The 13,375-nt window shown below is 35.8% G+C and overlaps 2 protein-coding genes across 2 annotated transcripts in view; both read right to left on the bottom strand.

Annotated features, from left to right (window-relative positions):
- SPOCK3 (SPARC (osteonectin), cwcv and kazal like domains proteoglycan 3) overlaps positions 1–13,375 on the bottom strand; it is a 155,679-nt gene that overhangs the window by 56,164 nt on the left and 86,140 nt on the right. The gene's annotated exons all lie outside the window — the stretch shown is intronic.
- LOC102749197 (zeta-crystallin-like) lies at positions 10,176–12,127 on the bottom strand. Its single transcript, XM_081811156.1, is given in 2 exon segments — positions 10,176–11,824; positions 11,978–12,127. Coding segments are annotated over 2 exon segments (840 nt in total). The 5' UTR covers positions 12,089–12,127; the 3' UTR covers positions 10,176–11,095.

The raw sequence follows: 13,375 nt of genomic DNA, 5'->3' as shown, positions 1-13,375 counted from the left end.
TGTCCTGGGATCAAGCCCCGCATCGGGCTCCCTGCCCAGGGGGGAGCCTGCTTCTCCCTCTCCCACTCCCCCTGCTTGTGTTCCCTCTCTTGCTGTGTCTCTGTCTGTCAAATAAATAAATAAAAGAATCTTTAAAAAAAAAAACGTGATTAACTTAAGAGTTAATGAGAGAAAAATCCTTAACTAATTTTGATAACGACCCCATATTAATTTGGAAACCACAGACCATGAAGTACTCTATAAAACCGAAAGGGGGCGCCTGGGTGGCTCAGTTGGTTAAGTGACTGCCTTCGGCTCAGGTCATGATCCTGGAGTCCTGGAATCGAGTCCCACATCAGGCTCCCTGCTGAGCAGGGAGTCTGCTTCTCCCTCTGACCCTCCCCCCTCTCATGTGCTCTCTCTCATTCTCTCTCTCAAATAAATAAAATCTTTAAAAAAATAAAACGAAAGGAAGATGGGTTTCACCAACGGCTTCTGTGGAAGAAGGGGGCTTTAAGATTATTTTCACTGGTGAGGGGTGAGTGCAGCACCACATTGTTACCTTCTGTTGGGTTTGAGGACCCCACTGGACCATATGACCTAAAGAAAATGCTTAGTAGGTCTATTAGTTTTCCAGGGATGTCATAACAGAATACTATAGACTGGGTGACTTAAACAACAGAGATTTATTTTCTCACAGTTTTGGAAGATAGAAGTCCAAATCAAGGTGTTGACGGGTTTGGTTCCTTCTAAGGCATCTCTCCTTGGCTTGCAGATGGCTGCCTTCTAACTGTGTCCTCCATGGTCATTCCCCAATCTGTGTCAACTGTGTCCTCATCTTCTCTTTGTTTAAGGACATTGGTCACATAGGATCAGGGCCCACCAATATGACCTTACTTTGCTTTAATCACCTCTTGAAAGATTCTCTCTCCAAATAGTCATATTCTGAGGTACTGGGAATTAGCACTTCTACATTCATGAATTTTGAGGGACATAATTCAGTAACAGGAGACATGCATTGAGCTGATGTCACACTATTCACAGTGTCACAGAATGTAACTCAAATCACCTACAACGTACAGGGCGGAGGTTAAAAATCTCTTCTCAAATGTATGTTTTCAGGTATATTTAAAATCTCTCTACATCTCTGCCTTTTAAACATTAAGTATCATTAAGTATCACTCATAATTGTATATTGAAGAAAGTGATGAAAAAGAGAGCATGCATTTCCCATCTGTTTCCAAGTTGGTTTCTAATCACTGCCAGCATGAGAAAAATACACTGATTTAACAGTCTCTTCCGCCACAGCATTTTCCACATGCCTCACGGATCACGTTTTCTGTTACGTTTTGTTTCATGAAAAAGGATTCCACAGTGAAAAAGTGCTTAATAAACACAGACAGAGCTGCAAAAATTTTTAAACATATTTATTTTCTGCATAGTTTATGAAGAGTTTTATTAAATGCTTTCAACAAATATGCATCTCTGAGTGATAAAATACATAGCATTATCAAAAAATTATTTATTTATTTACTTTTTACAGAACTGTATTTTCTTCTGGGCAATAATGATCTATGGAGATGTATGTCGATATCTATACCTATATCTATCTCTACCTACATATAGGTACATAGATATAGGTATCTATATAGAGATAGATAGAGACATACATAGATAGAAATGGATACTTAGCACAAGGTAAATGAAACTACACCTTGGGGCACCTGGGTGGCTCAGTCGGTTAAGCGTCTGCCTTCGGCTCAGGTCATGATCCCAGGGTCCTGGGATCGAGCCCCACATCGGGCTCCCTGCTCAGTGGGAAGCCTGCTTCTCCCTCTCCCGCTCCCCCTGCTTGTGTTCCCTCTCTCGCTGTGTCTCTCTCTGTCAAATAAATAAATAAAATCTTTAAAAAAAAAAAAAAAGAAACTACACCTATCTTTTTTCACGAATACCTAATCTTCTGCACAGCATAATTAATAAATAGGATAACAAATAGAACTTTAAAAATTATTGGTTGGATGGATGGACAAATGGCTAAATCAATGGAAACTATAGTGCTATTCCTTTTTGTTAATTTTCTTTGAGATTCTCCTTTTGTAGGTCCGGAAAATTTTGGATATTCATAAAGTATATTTGACAATCCATATATTTTGCAAACATAGTATTACATTATACTAGGTTTTCTTTCCTACTGGATGGTGATTTATTGTGACATATATATCTACAAAGAGTAAAAATATAGTCTCATCTGACTTAATAGGTGAGGTGAAGTAATGCAGATCCATTTGGATTATTATTTTATCTGATAGACTGGTGGATTAATCTTTAATGGCAAAGATAGACATTAAAGGTTGTAGAAGGTTAGACAGTAATAAAAAAAATGCATATTTAAACAGATGAATTCCATTCAGGAACCTGCCAAGAACTGCTTTTACTCTTGCATAATATTAATAGAAGGCATGCCTACTATTGCAATCAATTCTAGTAGCCATTAAGAGAATTACTGTAAGGTAAAAATGAAGTCATAACCGCAAAGGTTGGTATACTCGGCAATCATCTGAAATAATAAAACCTGACTGGCTTTTCAAGAGCAACATATATAAATCTGAAACAAATGGAAGAATTTTTAAGTTTATAAAACACTACATATTTCAGAAAATCCCCTACAATAAACACTATTTAAATGGTGTAGCCAATTTTCTTTCACATATACTAAAAGATATAAGCTAATACTGTATTAGAATGTAATTGCTGTTCATAGAAAAGCACAATAAAAGGTTAATAAATTTATACTGCTTGTGCTAGACTCAAAGGTAATCAGGAATTGTAGAAAGCGGTGTTATTTAAAAATAATGTTGATAAAATGGTTAAATTATGCAATATTGTTAAGGTGTAGGTATATTTTTCTTAATTACTACTTTCCTTCTACTTAAATATTATATACATAAGCAATATAGAACAGTTAAATGCCTGTCGCATTTTAATTTGAATCCACAAATTAGAAAATGTCCTTATATTAGTGTCTTAAAGTACTTTAGAAGTCTCCAGTTTTTGTTGTGACCTCAATAATAAATAACTTAAGTCTTTTGATTATCAGCAGTAATGCTACACATTTTATAGCTTCTTTTTTACAGTTCACCATAAGTGAATAATTTTGTTTTAACAAGGTCATCTCCTTGGAGATTGTTTATTTCTTAGGCAATTTACCTATAATTAAGAGGAGTTTCCACCAGATGGGGGATGATGCTTCTATTTTGCATGCAAATGAGCTAAGTTATACAATGGTGAAACTGAAAGGCTATTTGCATGACTTCCATGAAAATATTTCTTACAAGATACAATATTTTAAAAACCTTAAACATCATTACTCCCATACATATCAAATATGTGAATATATTATATCAGGTATGAAAAAAATTATTAAAATTTAAAAATATGATTGGATTATTAGCATTTTTATTATGATTTATTTATCTTAAAGTATACATTATTATGATTAAGTTTCAAACACTTGCAATATTAACTCAAGGAAGTTTTAGTAGTATATCTATATCAGATTTAAAAATTAATGAGAATCCAGCCAAGGACCATGTGCCAGACCAAGCATCTATAGTTCATTGTTGTTTCAAGTAATAAGCAACCTATAGTGAGGTGACACCAATGGCTTGGAGAATGGAAAAGGAGTTACAAAACTCTCAAGGCTGTGATTATGCATAAAAACTAAAAGAAAATCATTGCAGATGGATTCTTGAGGTAAGATGGATCATGCTCTGTCATCTTCATCATTTGGGTTTATTGCATGTTCCAGGTAGAGTGACAGTAACAGAAGTCATGCCTGGAAAGCTCCATCATGCTGTCGTTATGCATGCTGTGTTGTTGTTTGCCCTTTACCCTTTCTTAAAGCAAAGTAAACATGTAACAGGTAAAACCTATTGGTATCATTATTTTGAACATCACTGTGAACCCAGGACTACTGATGCTAATGAGCAGAGTGAACACTGTACTTAACGATATATTTTGATTAAACTTGCCTTTCTGTTAGTTTCTTTTCCCAATACTACAGTTTGAGTAGGACACATTACATGAAAAAAAAATTAAAATTAATGATCACCTATTTCAACCCTTTTATTCATCCAATAAGAAAGAAAAAAAAATCCTTCTTGTTATTTGCATTCCTTCCCTTTCTAACTCTCAGTCCCAGATAGCATTTGAGTTTTACAATATTTCCTCTGCTCTAAAATTTTCTTTCCATGGAAGTTAATAGAATTTTCTTTTTTTTTTTTTTTAAGATTTTATTTATTTGTTTGAGAGAGAGAGATCATGAAGAGGGGGAAGGGCAGAAGGAGAAGCAGCCTCCCTGCTGAGCAGGGAGCCCAATGCCAGGCTTGATCCCAGAACCCCAAGATCATGACCTAAGCTGAAGGCAGATGCTTAACTGACTGAGCCACCCAGGTGCCCCAGGAAGTTGATAGAATTTTCTTATGATTTTCTATCTTAGTCTTGAGAAAATCACAATGCCATAGTAACTGCTGGCAACTCAGGACCGTTGTTCCCCCCCCTTCTATGTTTTCTAGTGTGTTGCAGAGCGGTAAGACTTTGAACTACATTTCTGGAATCCCTACCAGCATGTTTCCATAGTAGATTCCACTCAGCCGAGACTCACGCTGTATTTTGAATTCAGAAGTGGAACAGTATCGATATTTTTATTTCTCTAGCAGGAGCAAGCCAGCTTAAGAGCATTGTTACATGTGAAATTTTACAGCTGCCCCTCTGGATTTTCATTTCCTAAAAATCACTCATCTCTAGTTTATTTTGGTATCTATTGTCTCACTCCCTACTGGCTAGCAAAAACATGAAATCCAAGTATCTGCCTTCTTTGACTTTGCTTCTTCAACACTTTCAATTGTATGGCAATATATTAAATTACCTTGAAATAGCTAGAGTGGTTCATGCATTTCTAACTGAGCCCTGTCTATAAAGTCCTCATTTACAGACAGGAGCAAAATGGATTCCATTGGGACTAAAAGTATTTCTGTTTGATGACATGAAAATCTCATTATTTCTCAAATAGAACAAAGTCATTTTGCTCTCTCTTTAACATAAAAATTGGTACAATAGACTATTGATTTCAATGACCTTTTTAACAAATATCTGTTGTTAGTAAATAGATATAAATTTGCTTTGATACAGTTTGCGAGTTTAAAAAACTAGAGTGACAAGAAAACGTGAGAATTGAAATGCATTTACATGAAGTATAAGACAGTTCATAGAAGAATTTTGTTACATATCCCTCATTTACGATGATCTTCAATAGTGAAAGATAAATGGATGAACATTAGCAGACTGCTGTGCCTGGGAAAAATGTGTACTTTTTTCTTTCTTCCATTCCTTGCCTACTCACCTGCCTGATCTCCCCCCTCTTTCCTCTTTCTTTCCTTCTTTTGATCCTTTCACTTCTCTCACTCCAGTTAATAATATAAGGTGTCATTATCAACAACTGATCAGAAAACGTGAAGATCTTTTGTTAAATAGATTATATACTGTAGTGTTACTTCTTTTTACTGCTTAAGCAATACGGTAAGCAAAAAGAGTTAGGGGTCCCCCAAAAAAGAAAGACAAGATACAGCTTTCATTGACACCTGAAAAGTCATTTTAGACCCCCAGCTACTTTCTGTGGTCTTTGCCCTACTTGCTCAAGCACACTTTTTGTGCAACTTCCTAGGAGGTGTGAGAATACAAAGAAATGCAAAAACCTCAGTAGTTAAGGATTCTAAGGAAACAAAGGGAATGCAAAAGCTCACAGTCTCTACAGGGCCTGGAAATAGCTAACCCCATCAGAGACGAGAAATCAATGGTAAAACTCTCCCAGTGTTGTTTCAAACATAAGCAAGACCCTGCATTCCTTACCTGAGGTAGGGAACCCAAGGCCCCATCCAGTTTATACTGGCTCTGGAAGCAAGCCCATGGCCCCCTCCCCTTGTGTCAGTTACCTCTGCTTCATTATAATGTTGAGTTAAAATCTCCACCCAAGGAGGAGCAGAAGCTTCATCAACATATGGTAGGATATATGTTTGGCACATTTTCTAAGTATACCTACCTGCTGCAACCTTATGTCCGCTTTACATGTGACAACAAGACCCCTTCCTGAATATTCATCCTAACTCTAAATAAAAGGAACCCACTCACTCCCATTCAGGGAGTTGTGGCTTTGGAAATCATTCCCATGATCTCCTTATTTGTGGTAAATAAAGTTTCCTTTGTGTGACAACTGCACTTGGTGTAATCGTTACCTGTAACTCTCCAAGGAGCTAACTCACATTAGTTCCATTACAATAGTAATTAAATTAATCTTCTTTCTAGGTTCTTATTGCTAATCTTTAGTCATCTCCTCTGTTCCATGCTCATTATACTCTGGCTAATATGAGAACAAAAGATAATAAAGAATTTCACAGAGCATTTTAAGAGGTATTTATGTTTATTATAGTCACTATGGACCAATGTGAAGGGATTGAAAAGGAATATGCTTTGAGTCAGAGAGTTAGGGTTCAAATCCTGCATTACTTTAGGCAAATTATTCTCTGAGGTTTTATTTTTATTTATTTTTATTTTGGGGGAGGGGGGAGGGGCAGAGGGAGAGAATCTCAAGCAGACTCCCTGCTGAGTGTGGAGCTCCACCCTGGGCTTGATCTCATGACCCTGAGATCATGACCTGAGCCTACATCAAGAGTCTGACACTTAATCAACTGAACCACCCAGACACCCGTCTCTGACGTTTTAATGCTTAATCTTACAATAGAGCTAATAACATGATCTCACTATATTGATGTAGTGAACAGTTGATATTGTATGTGAGAAAGAGAAAAGCAGTCCCTGAGAGCCAGAGATAGCTGGGTGCTGATGCTGACGCTTTAGTGATACTTGGAGTCAGTCTGGCCTCATAGCTAAGCTGGGCTATTTCACAGAACAGAACACCACCAGACAAGGCCACTCTGTGACCATGAGGGAGCAAGATAAAAATTGAGACTACTCTGCAATCATATCTGAACACCGATAAAACAAACATGTGTCCATACTACAAAATTAGCCAAATAATCCCCTGCCCTGGCCTTTTCCTAATATGGGTAACTACTGCAATTTTATCAGTCATGACTTTAATTCTACTTTATTCCTTTCATCCTATCGATAAAAATCCTTAAGCAAAACAAACATGGTATTATGTTCTCATCTCACAATATTTAATCCAGAGCCAAGTCCCAGCTTTCGGAATACTTTCTGAAACCATTTAACACAAGTCCAAAAGTGTGTTCTCCTTTATTGAAATGAGACAAGCAATCTACTTTTTTGACTACAGGTGTGGCCTTCATAGTCTTTTGCTAGAGGGAATTGACATTTGGATAAAGCATATAAAATGTGATAATGTATCACTAATAGTAGTTTCATTTATTTTCTCTTCACAGATCACCTAAATCAATGAAACATATTTGTTGCATGGTTTCTGTTGAGATACTAAACAAATATACTCTCTGCCAGCAATATCATGGAGATATTAGTAGGACCTGTGAGTATGGGTGTATGTTTGTGTACATCTTGTCATCATGAAATAGATTTAAGACATTTTAGAGATTTAAATGGCAAAATGGGATCCTCATATTACAATCCAAACTATGAAAATAATATATAATTAAATTCCCAGTATATCACTAGCTTGCTCAGTTGGCACATGGGATGTATTGTCAAAAACAAAACAGGGGCACATGGGTGGCTCAGTCGGTTAAGCATCCAACTCTTGGTTTCAGCTCAGGTCATGATCTCATGGGTGGTGGGATGGAGCCCCACGTGGGGAATCCATACTCAGTGGGAAGTCTGCTTGAAGAGTCTCTCCCTCTGCCCCTCCCCCCACTCATGCTATCTCTGTCTCTCTTTCAAATAAATAAAATCTTTAAAAAAGTATATGACAAAACATACATATAATATATATACATAAAACATATATACATACATATATATATATATATTTGAAAGTATGGAGAGGTTTCTCTTATTTAGCTTCTAATTCTGAAAATTTCATTGTCTTTTTAAACAAAATCTTTCATTTGATCAGAGTACCACTGAAATACCCTCCAATATATTTTTTCTAATTTATCTATTTATTTATTTATATATATATATTTTAAAGATTTTATTTATTTATTCATGAGAGACAGAGAGAGAGAGAGAGAGAGAGAGGCAGAGGGAGAAGCAGGCTCCCAAGGAGCAGGGAGCCCGATGTGGGACTCGATCCCAGGACCCTGAGATCATGACCTGAGCCGAAGGCAGACGCTTAACTATCTGAGCTATCCAGGCGCCCTATTTGTCCTAATTTAAAAAATCCAATAGCATGGGGCGCCTGGGTGGCTCAGTCAGTTAAGCGTCTGCCTTTGGCTCAGGTCATGATCCCAGGGTCCTGGGATTGAGCCCTGTGTGGGGCTCACCTGCTCAGCCTTCTCCCTCTCTCTCTGCCTGCCTCTCTGCCTACTTGTGCTCTCTCTCTATCTCTCTGTCAAATAAATAAATAAAATCTTAAAAAAAATCCAAAGAATATTTTTATTCAAATGCTTACCATGGCTTCTATAATTGCTTGAAGCTTCACAGTTTCTAATTTTTTAGAAGTATTTTCATATATGTGATTCTTGTTTGCTTCAGTTACTTGACTATTCTTGGTCTAATACAGTTCATATAAATTTTAAAAACAGTTTGTTAATTTCCACAAAAGCTCACCTAGGATTTTGACTAGGATATCATTTATTTCAAAGATCAATTTTTAAAATTTTAATTCCAGTATACTTAACATACAGTGTTATATTAGTTTTGGGTGTACAACATAGTAACTCAGCAATTCTATACATTACTCAGTGCTCATCATGATAAGTGTACCCTTAATCCACATCACCTATTTCACCCATCCCCCCACCCACCTCCCCTCTGATAACCATCAGTTTGTTCTCTATAATTGAGTCTGTTTTTTCATTTGTCTCTTTTTTCTTTGTTTGTTTTGTTCCCAAAGATCAATTTTGATGCTTTCTATTCATAGACATAGTACATACCCCTAGTTATTTAACTTTTCTTGCTTTCAATATTTTATGTTTTCTCTGTAGTGGTCTTGTGTGTGTGTGTGTGTGTGTGTGTGTGTATTTTAAGATTTATTTATTTAGGGGTTGGGGCAGAGGGAGAGCATCTCAAGCAGACTCCCATCGAGTGCAGAGGGCAACACAAGGCTCAATCTCACGACCCCAAGATCATGACGTGAGCCAAAATCAAGAGTTGGAAGCCCAACAAAATGAGACACCTAGAACCTCTGGTCTTGTGTATTTTTAATAAAATTCATTTCTAAGTCTGATATTTCTTGATACTATTTAAGCAATAACACTTAAACTTTTATTTTCCCTTTATTTCTTATAAATAAAAATAAAATTAGCTTTATAATGAAATGACATAAGCAGTCTTTTTCAAATTCACTTATTTATTCTAAAAGTTTACTTCCAGTTTCCTTTGGATTTTAATATATATTCACATTGTCTGTGAATAAAAGTAGTTTAATTTCTTGCATTCTTATTACTCCTTTTATTTAATTTTGTGGATTTACTGTACTTCTAGGACAGTTGGATAAAATACTGAATGTAAATCATCATACCAGGAATCCTTGTCATGGACCCTGTCTCAAAAACAATGTGTTCAACATTTTACCATTAACCATATTTGCTATAGACATTTTTGTAGAAGAATTTATCTGATTAAGGAAGTTTTTTTACTTGATCACTAATTTCTGAAACTTTTTGTCAGGAATGGACATTGAAATTGATTAAATAATTTTAAACATATGATTTTTAATTTTTTTCCTAAGTAATCATCCCTTTATTTAGTTTCAGTAAGGACATCCAGCACAGAACACTGTTAGAAATTAACCATTAGGAACTACGTAAAAGAGATGTAAGGCAAGTACAATATGAAGACGAAATAGATAAACACAGGTTTTATTTTTCTACAGAATTTACTGTAGGTTATCATGTAATGAAGACAAAAGCAGATCCCTCTTAATGTGCCAAATTTGTTTAGTAATTTAAATAAAAACATAGGACTCCCATTGCACAGATAATTCTAAATCTATTTTGAAAATCAAATCATCAGGAAGTATCTATCGGGAGACTATGTACCTACCTATCATATTATACCAAAAATAAGGCTGCTCTCTTCACAGAATAAATGGATAATGAAGGGGGGGAAATCAGAGGGGGAGACGAACCACGAGAGACCATGGACTCTGAGAAACAAACTGAGGGTTCCAGAGCGGAGGGGGGTGGGGGGACAGGTCAGCCCGGTGATGGGCATTAAAGAGGGCATGCATTGAATGGAGCACTGGGTGTTACACACAAACAATGAACCATGGAACACCACATCAAAAACCAATGATGTAATGTCTGGTGATTAACACAGCATAACAAAATAAAATAAAAAAAAAAAGGTGGCACTAAATGTACAATTAAAAAAAAGAATATATGGATAATGAGTAATCAACCATCAACACAGTGGATGTTCTAATATTGGGGAAATAGTGGAAAACTATTTGTTAAAAAACAAATTTCTCTGGACATTGTTTATCTTGCCCTTGCAAGAGGTTTGTAGATCCAGATGAGATTAGCTTAGAAAAGGGGTCTTATTTAGTCCAGAAAATCTTCAGAGTCCAATACTGTTCTGAGTTAATCAGATACTAAAGAACCTTTACAAGGAAAAGTAGGCTTGGAAATCACACAGACTTATTTTTAATTAGCTTGTTTTAGCCAAAGGTATGGAATTAATGATCAAGTACTGGGAGTTTCTGTAACGCACCCAATGCCAAATGACCACTGACATTCTATTTCCTACTGTGATGACTCCTTGATTAGAGGTAGGTGGGAGGCATAAAGAATATTGTGAGCTATAAAATAAATTGTACTCCAATGCCCACATCTCTAAAGATAAATCTTGTTTTTTAATATAAGAAACTCACTGAATCAAATGAATGCTGATTAGAGCAAAGGTAGTGTAAGTAAAACTGGGACAGGAAACCTCTAATTGCATAGGAAATACATGAAAGAATTAATCATTCTAAGAGAAGAATCATTTTCCCACTAGCCCCACTGTTATGGATGATATTTTCGTGAGCCTGGGCCACCTTCTCCAGTGAATACCGAGAACGTGTTACAGGTCTCAACCAACCAATTTCCATTCCAGCTTGAAGGGCGGCTGCAAATTGCCTAAATTCCTCCTTAGTTGATGAATAGAAAGCAACTCCAGTTATACTAGATTCCTTTGCCATGGTGTCCCGTGGGTTTATTTCAATAGGACCTCTGCTGCCAACAATTATTACTCATCCTCCATATGACGGAAGATTCAAATCATTACTAAGATTTACATTAGCTAACATTTCAATGATCACATCAATTTCTTTTTCACCAACAGATTTCTTAATTTTATCAATATAATTAAGTTCTCTGTGATTGGACACTTCATGGGCTCCATTTTGCAAAACAGTGTTTTGTCCTTCCTCAGTACTGGCTGTGCCCAAAACCTTTAAGCCATAAGCTCTGGCAATTTGGCATGCTGCTAGTCCAACTCCTCCGCTAGCCCCATGAACCAGCACACTTTCTCCAGCTTTCACACGGGCACTGTGGAGCAGAGCTCGATAAGCAGTAAAATATGGAATACCAATGGCAGCTCCTTGCTGAAAGTCCAGTTTTTCTGGCAGTGTGTAAACACTGTCATCTGCTGCGAGAGCATACTCGGCGGAGCCCCCAGAGATGGTGCTGGTAGTGAAAACTCTGTCACCTTTCTTGAAAGTGGATACATTATCTCCAACGGCTTCTATTATGCCAACCGCATCTGAACCAGGAGTATAGGGTAAGAGTGGTTTTCTGCTGTAAGTACCAGAACGAATATATGTTTCCACTGGGTTTACACCACATGCGTGGACTTTGATCACAACCTGATGGTCTTTTGGAATTGGTACTGCAATATCCGACTGGAGTTTCAGCACTTCTGGGCCACCAAATTCAAAAACTCGAATCGCTCTCATCAACTTCTGTCCAGTCGCCATGGTGATCCGGTTCTAGAGTGGGGAAGCAAAACCTGCGAAGGCTCACCCAGATTCCTTTTTTGTTTTTTTTTTTTAGTGTTATAAACAAAACTGATTTTCTAATGTTAAAGCTCCTTTTATTTCTTGGAATTCATTCAACTTTGTTCTGATATATTATACCTTCTAAAACATACATATTAGACTAATTTTATTATTTATTAGGCATTTTCCAGTTACTGTTATGAATGAGACGAGCTCATTAATTTCCTTGTCATACTTTTTTATCAAGCTAATGCTGGGCACATAAAATAAACTGGGGAGTGCTACTTTTTTTTTTTTTTTTTGCCTTATCCAAAAGTGTGTAAATAAAGTTAGTATTATTTTTATTTTTCCTTAAATATCTGGGCCTAAATCTTCTTTTGATTAGATTGTTTAAATTTTCTTTTTTTTTTTTATCAATTTAAGTAAGAGTTTATTGTTGCTTCAGTATTTGTCCACTTTAATTTATTTAATGATATTCAAATGTATTAATTGAAAGATGTTCCCTTTATTATGTTTTTAATTTCTGTTGGCTATGTTATAATGCCTCCTCTTTTATTCATGATATTCTTTATTCACTCTTTCATTTTCAGGTTTTCATTTGTTTTAATATTAGCAAATACCCAACTCCTGTGATCTCAATTTTTAATTTTCATTTTTATTAATTTATGCTCATGTCTTTATTATTTCTTCCTTCTTCTCTGGGTTTAATGTGCTCTTTTCTTTTAATTTCTTGAGATAGATGGTTTGATCATTGATAATTCTCATTTTCTTCTTTTTTGATATAAGTACCTCAAGCTAAAGATTTCTAAGAATTGACTTCACTTCATCCCATAAACTATGATATTTATTATTTTTATTACCTTCTAGTTTCATAATGTTTTTACTTCCATTGTGATTTACTGCTATATAATGTATATTTAATTTTATCAATATAAATTGATCTATAATGTATATTATATAGCAGTAAAAGCATTTTTTTTAAATGTTTAAACATGTAGGGGATTGTAATATAATCTTAGGTATTGATTTCTACTTTACTTGTACCATGATTAGAGAGCATGGGATGATTCAGTAGGAGACTGGTGGAGTTACTGTATAAAATGCTACCAAGGGGTCAATAAGGTAAGAAATCTGTGATTATTAAATTTAGTAATATGGAGTGTAATGTTGAGCTTAACACAGCTATGCCAAGGCAATGATTGGAAAGAATTGCTATTATTTGCAACATTCTAACCTTATTAAAAGTCATATAATTATTCATATTTT

The sequence above is a fragment of the Leptonychotes weddellii genome, chromosome 2 (genome assembly GCF_054177405.1).
Source record: "Leptonychotes weddellii isolate Sample4059 chromosome 2, ASM5417740v2, whole genome shotgun sequence".
Classification (NCBI taxonomy): Eukaryota; Metazoa; Chordata; class Mammalia; order Carnivora; family Phocidae; genus Leptonychotes; species Leptonychotes weddellii.
Note: the sequence above shows the minus strand (reverse complement) of the source record. Positions and strands in the feature narration are given on the sequence as shown.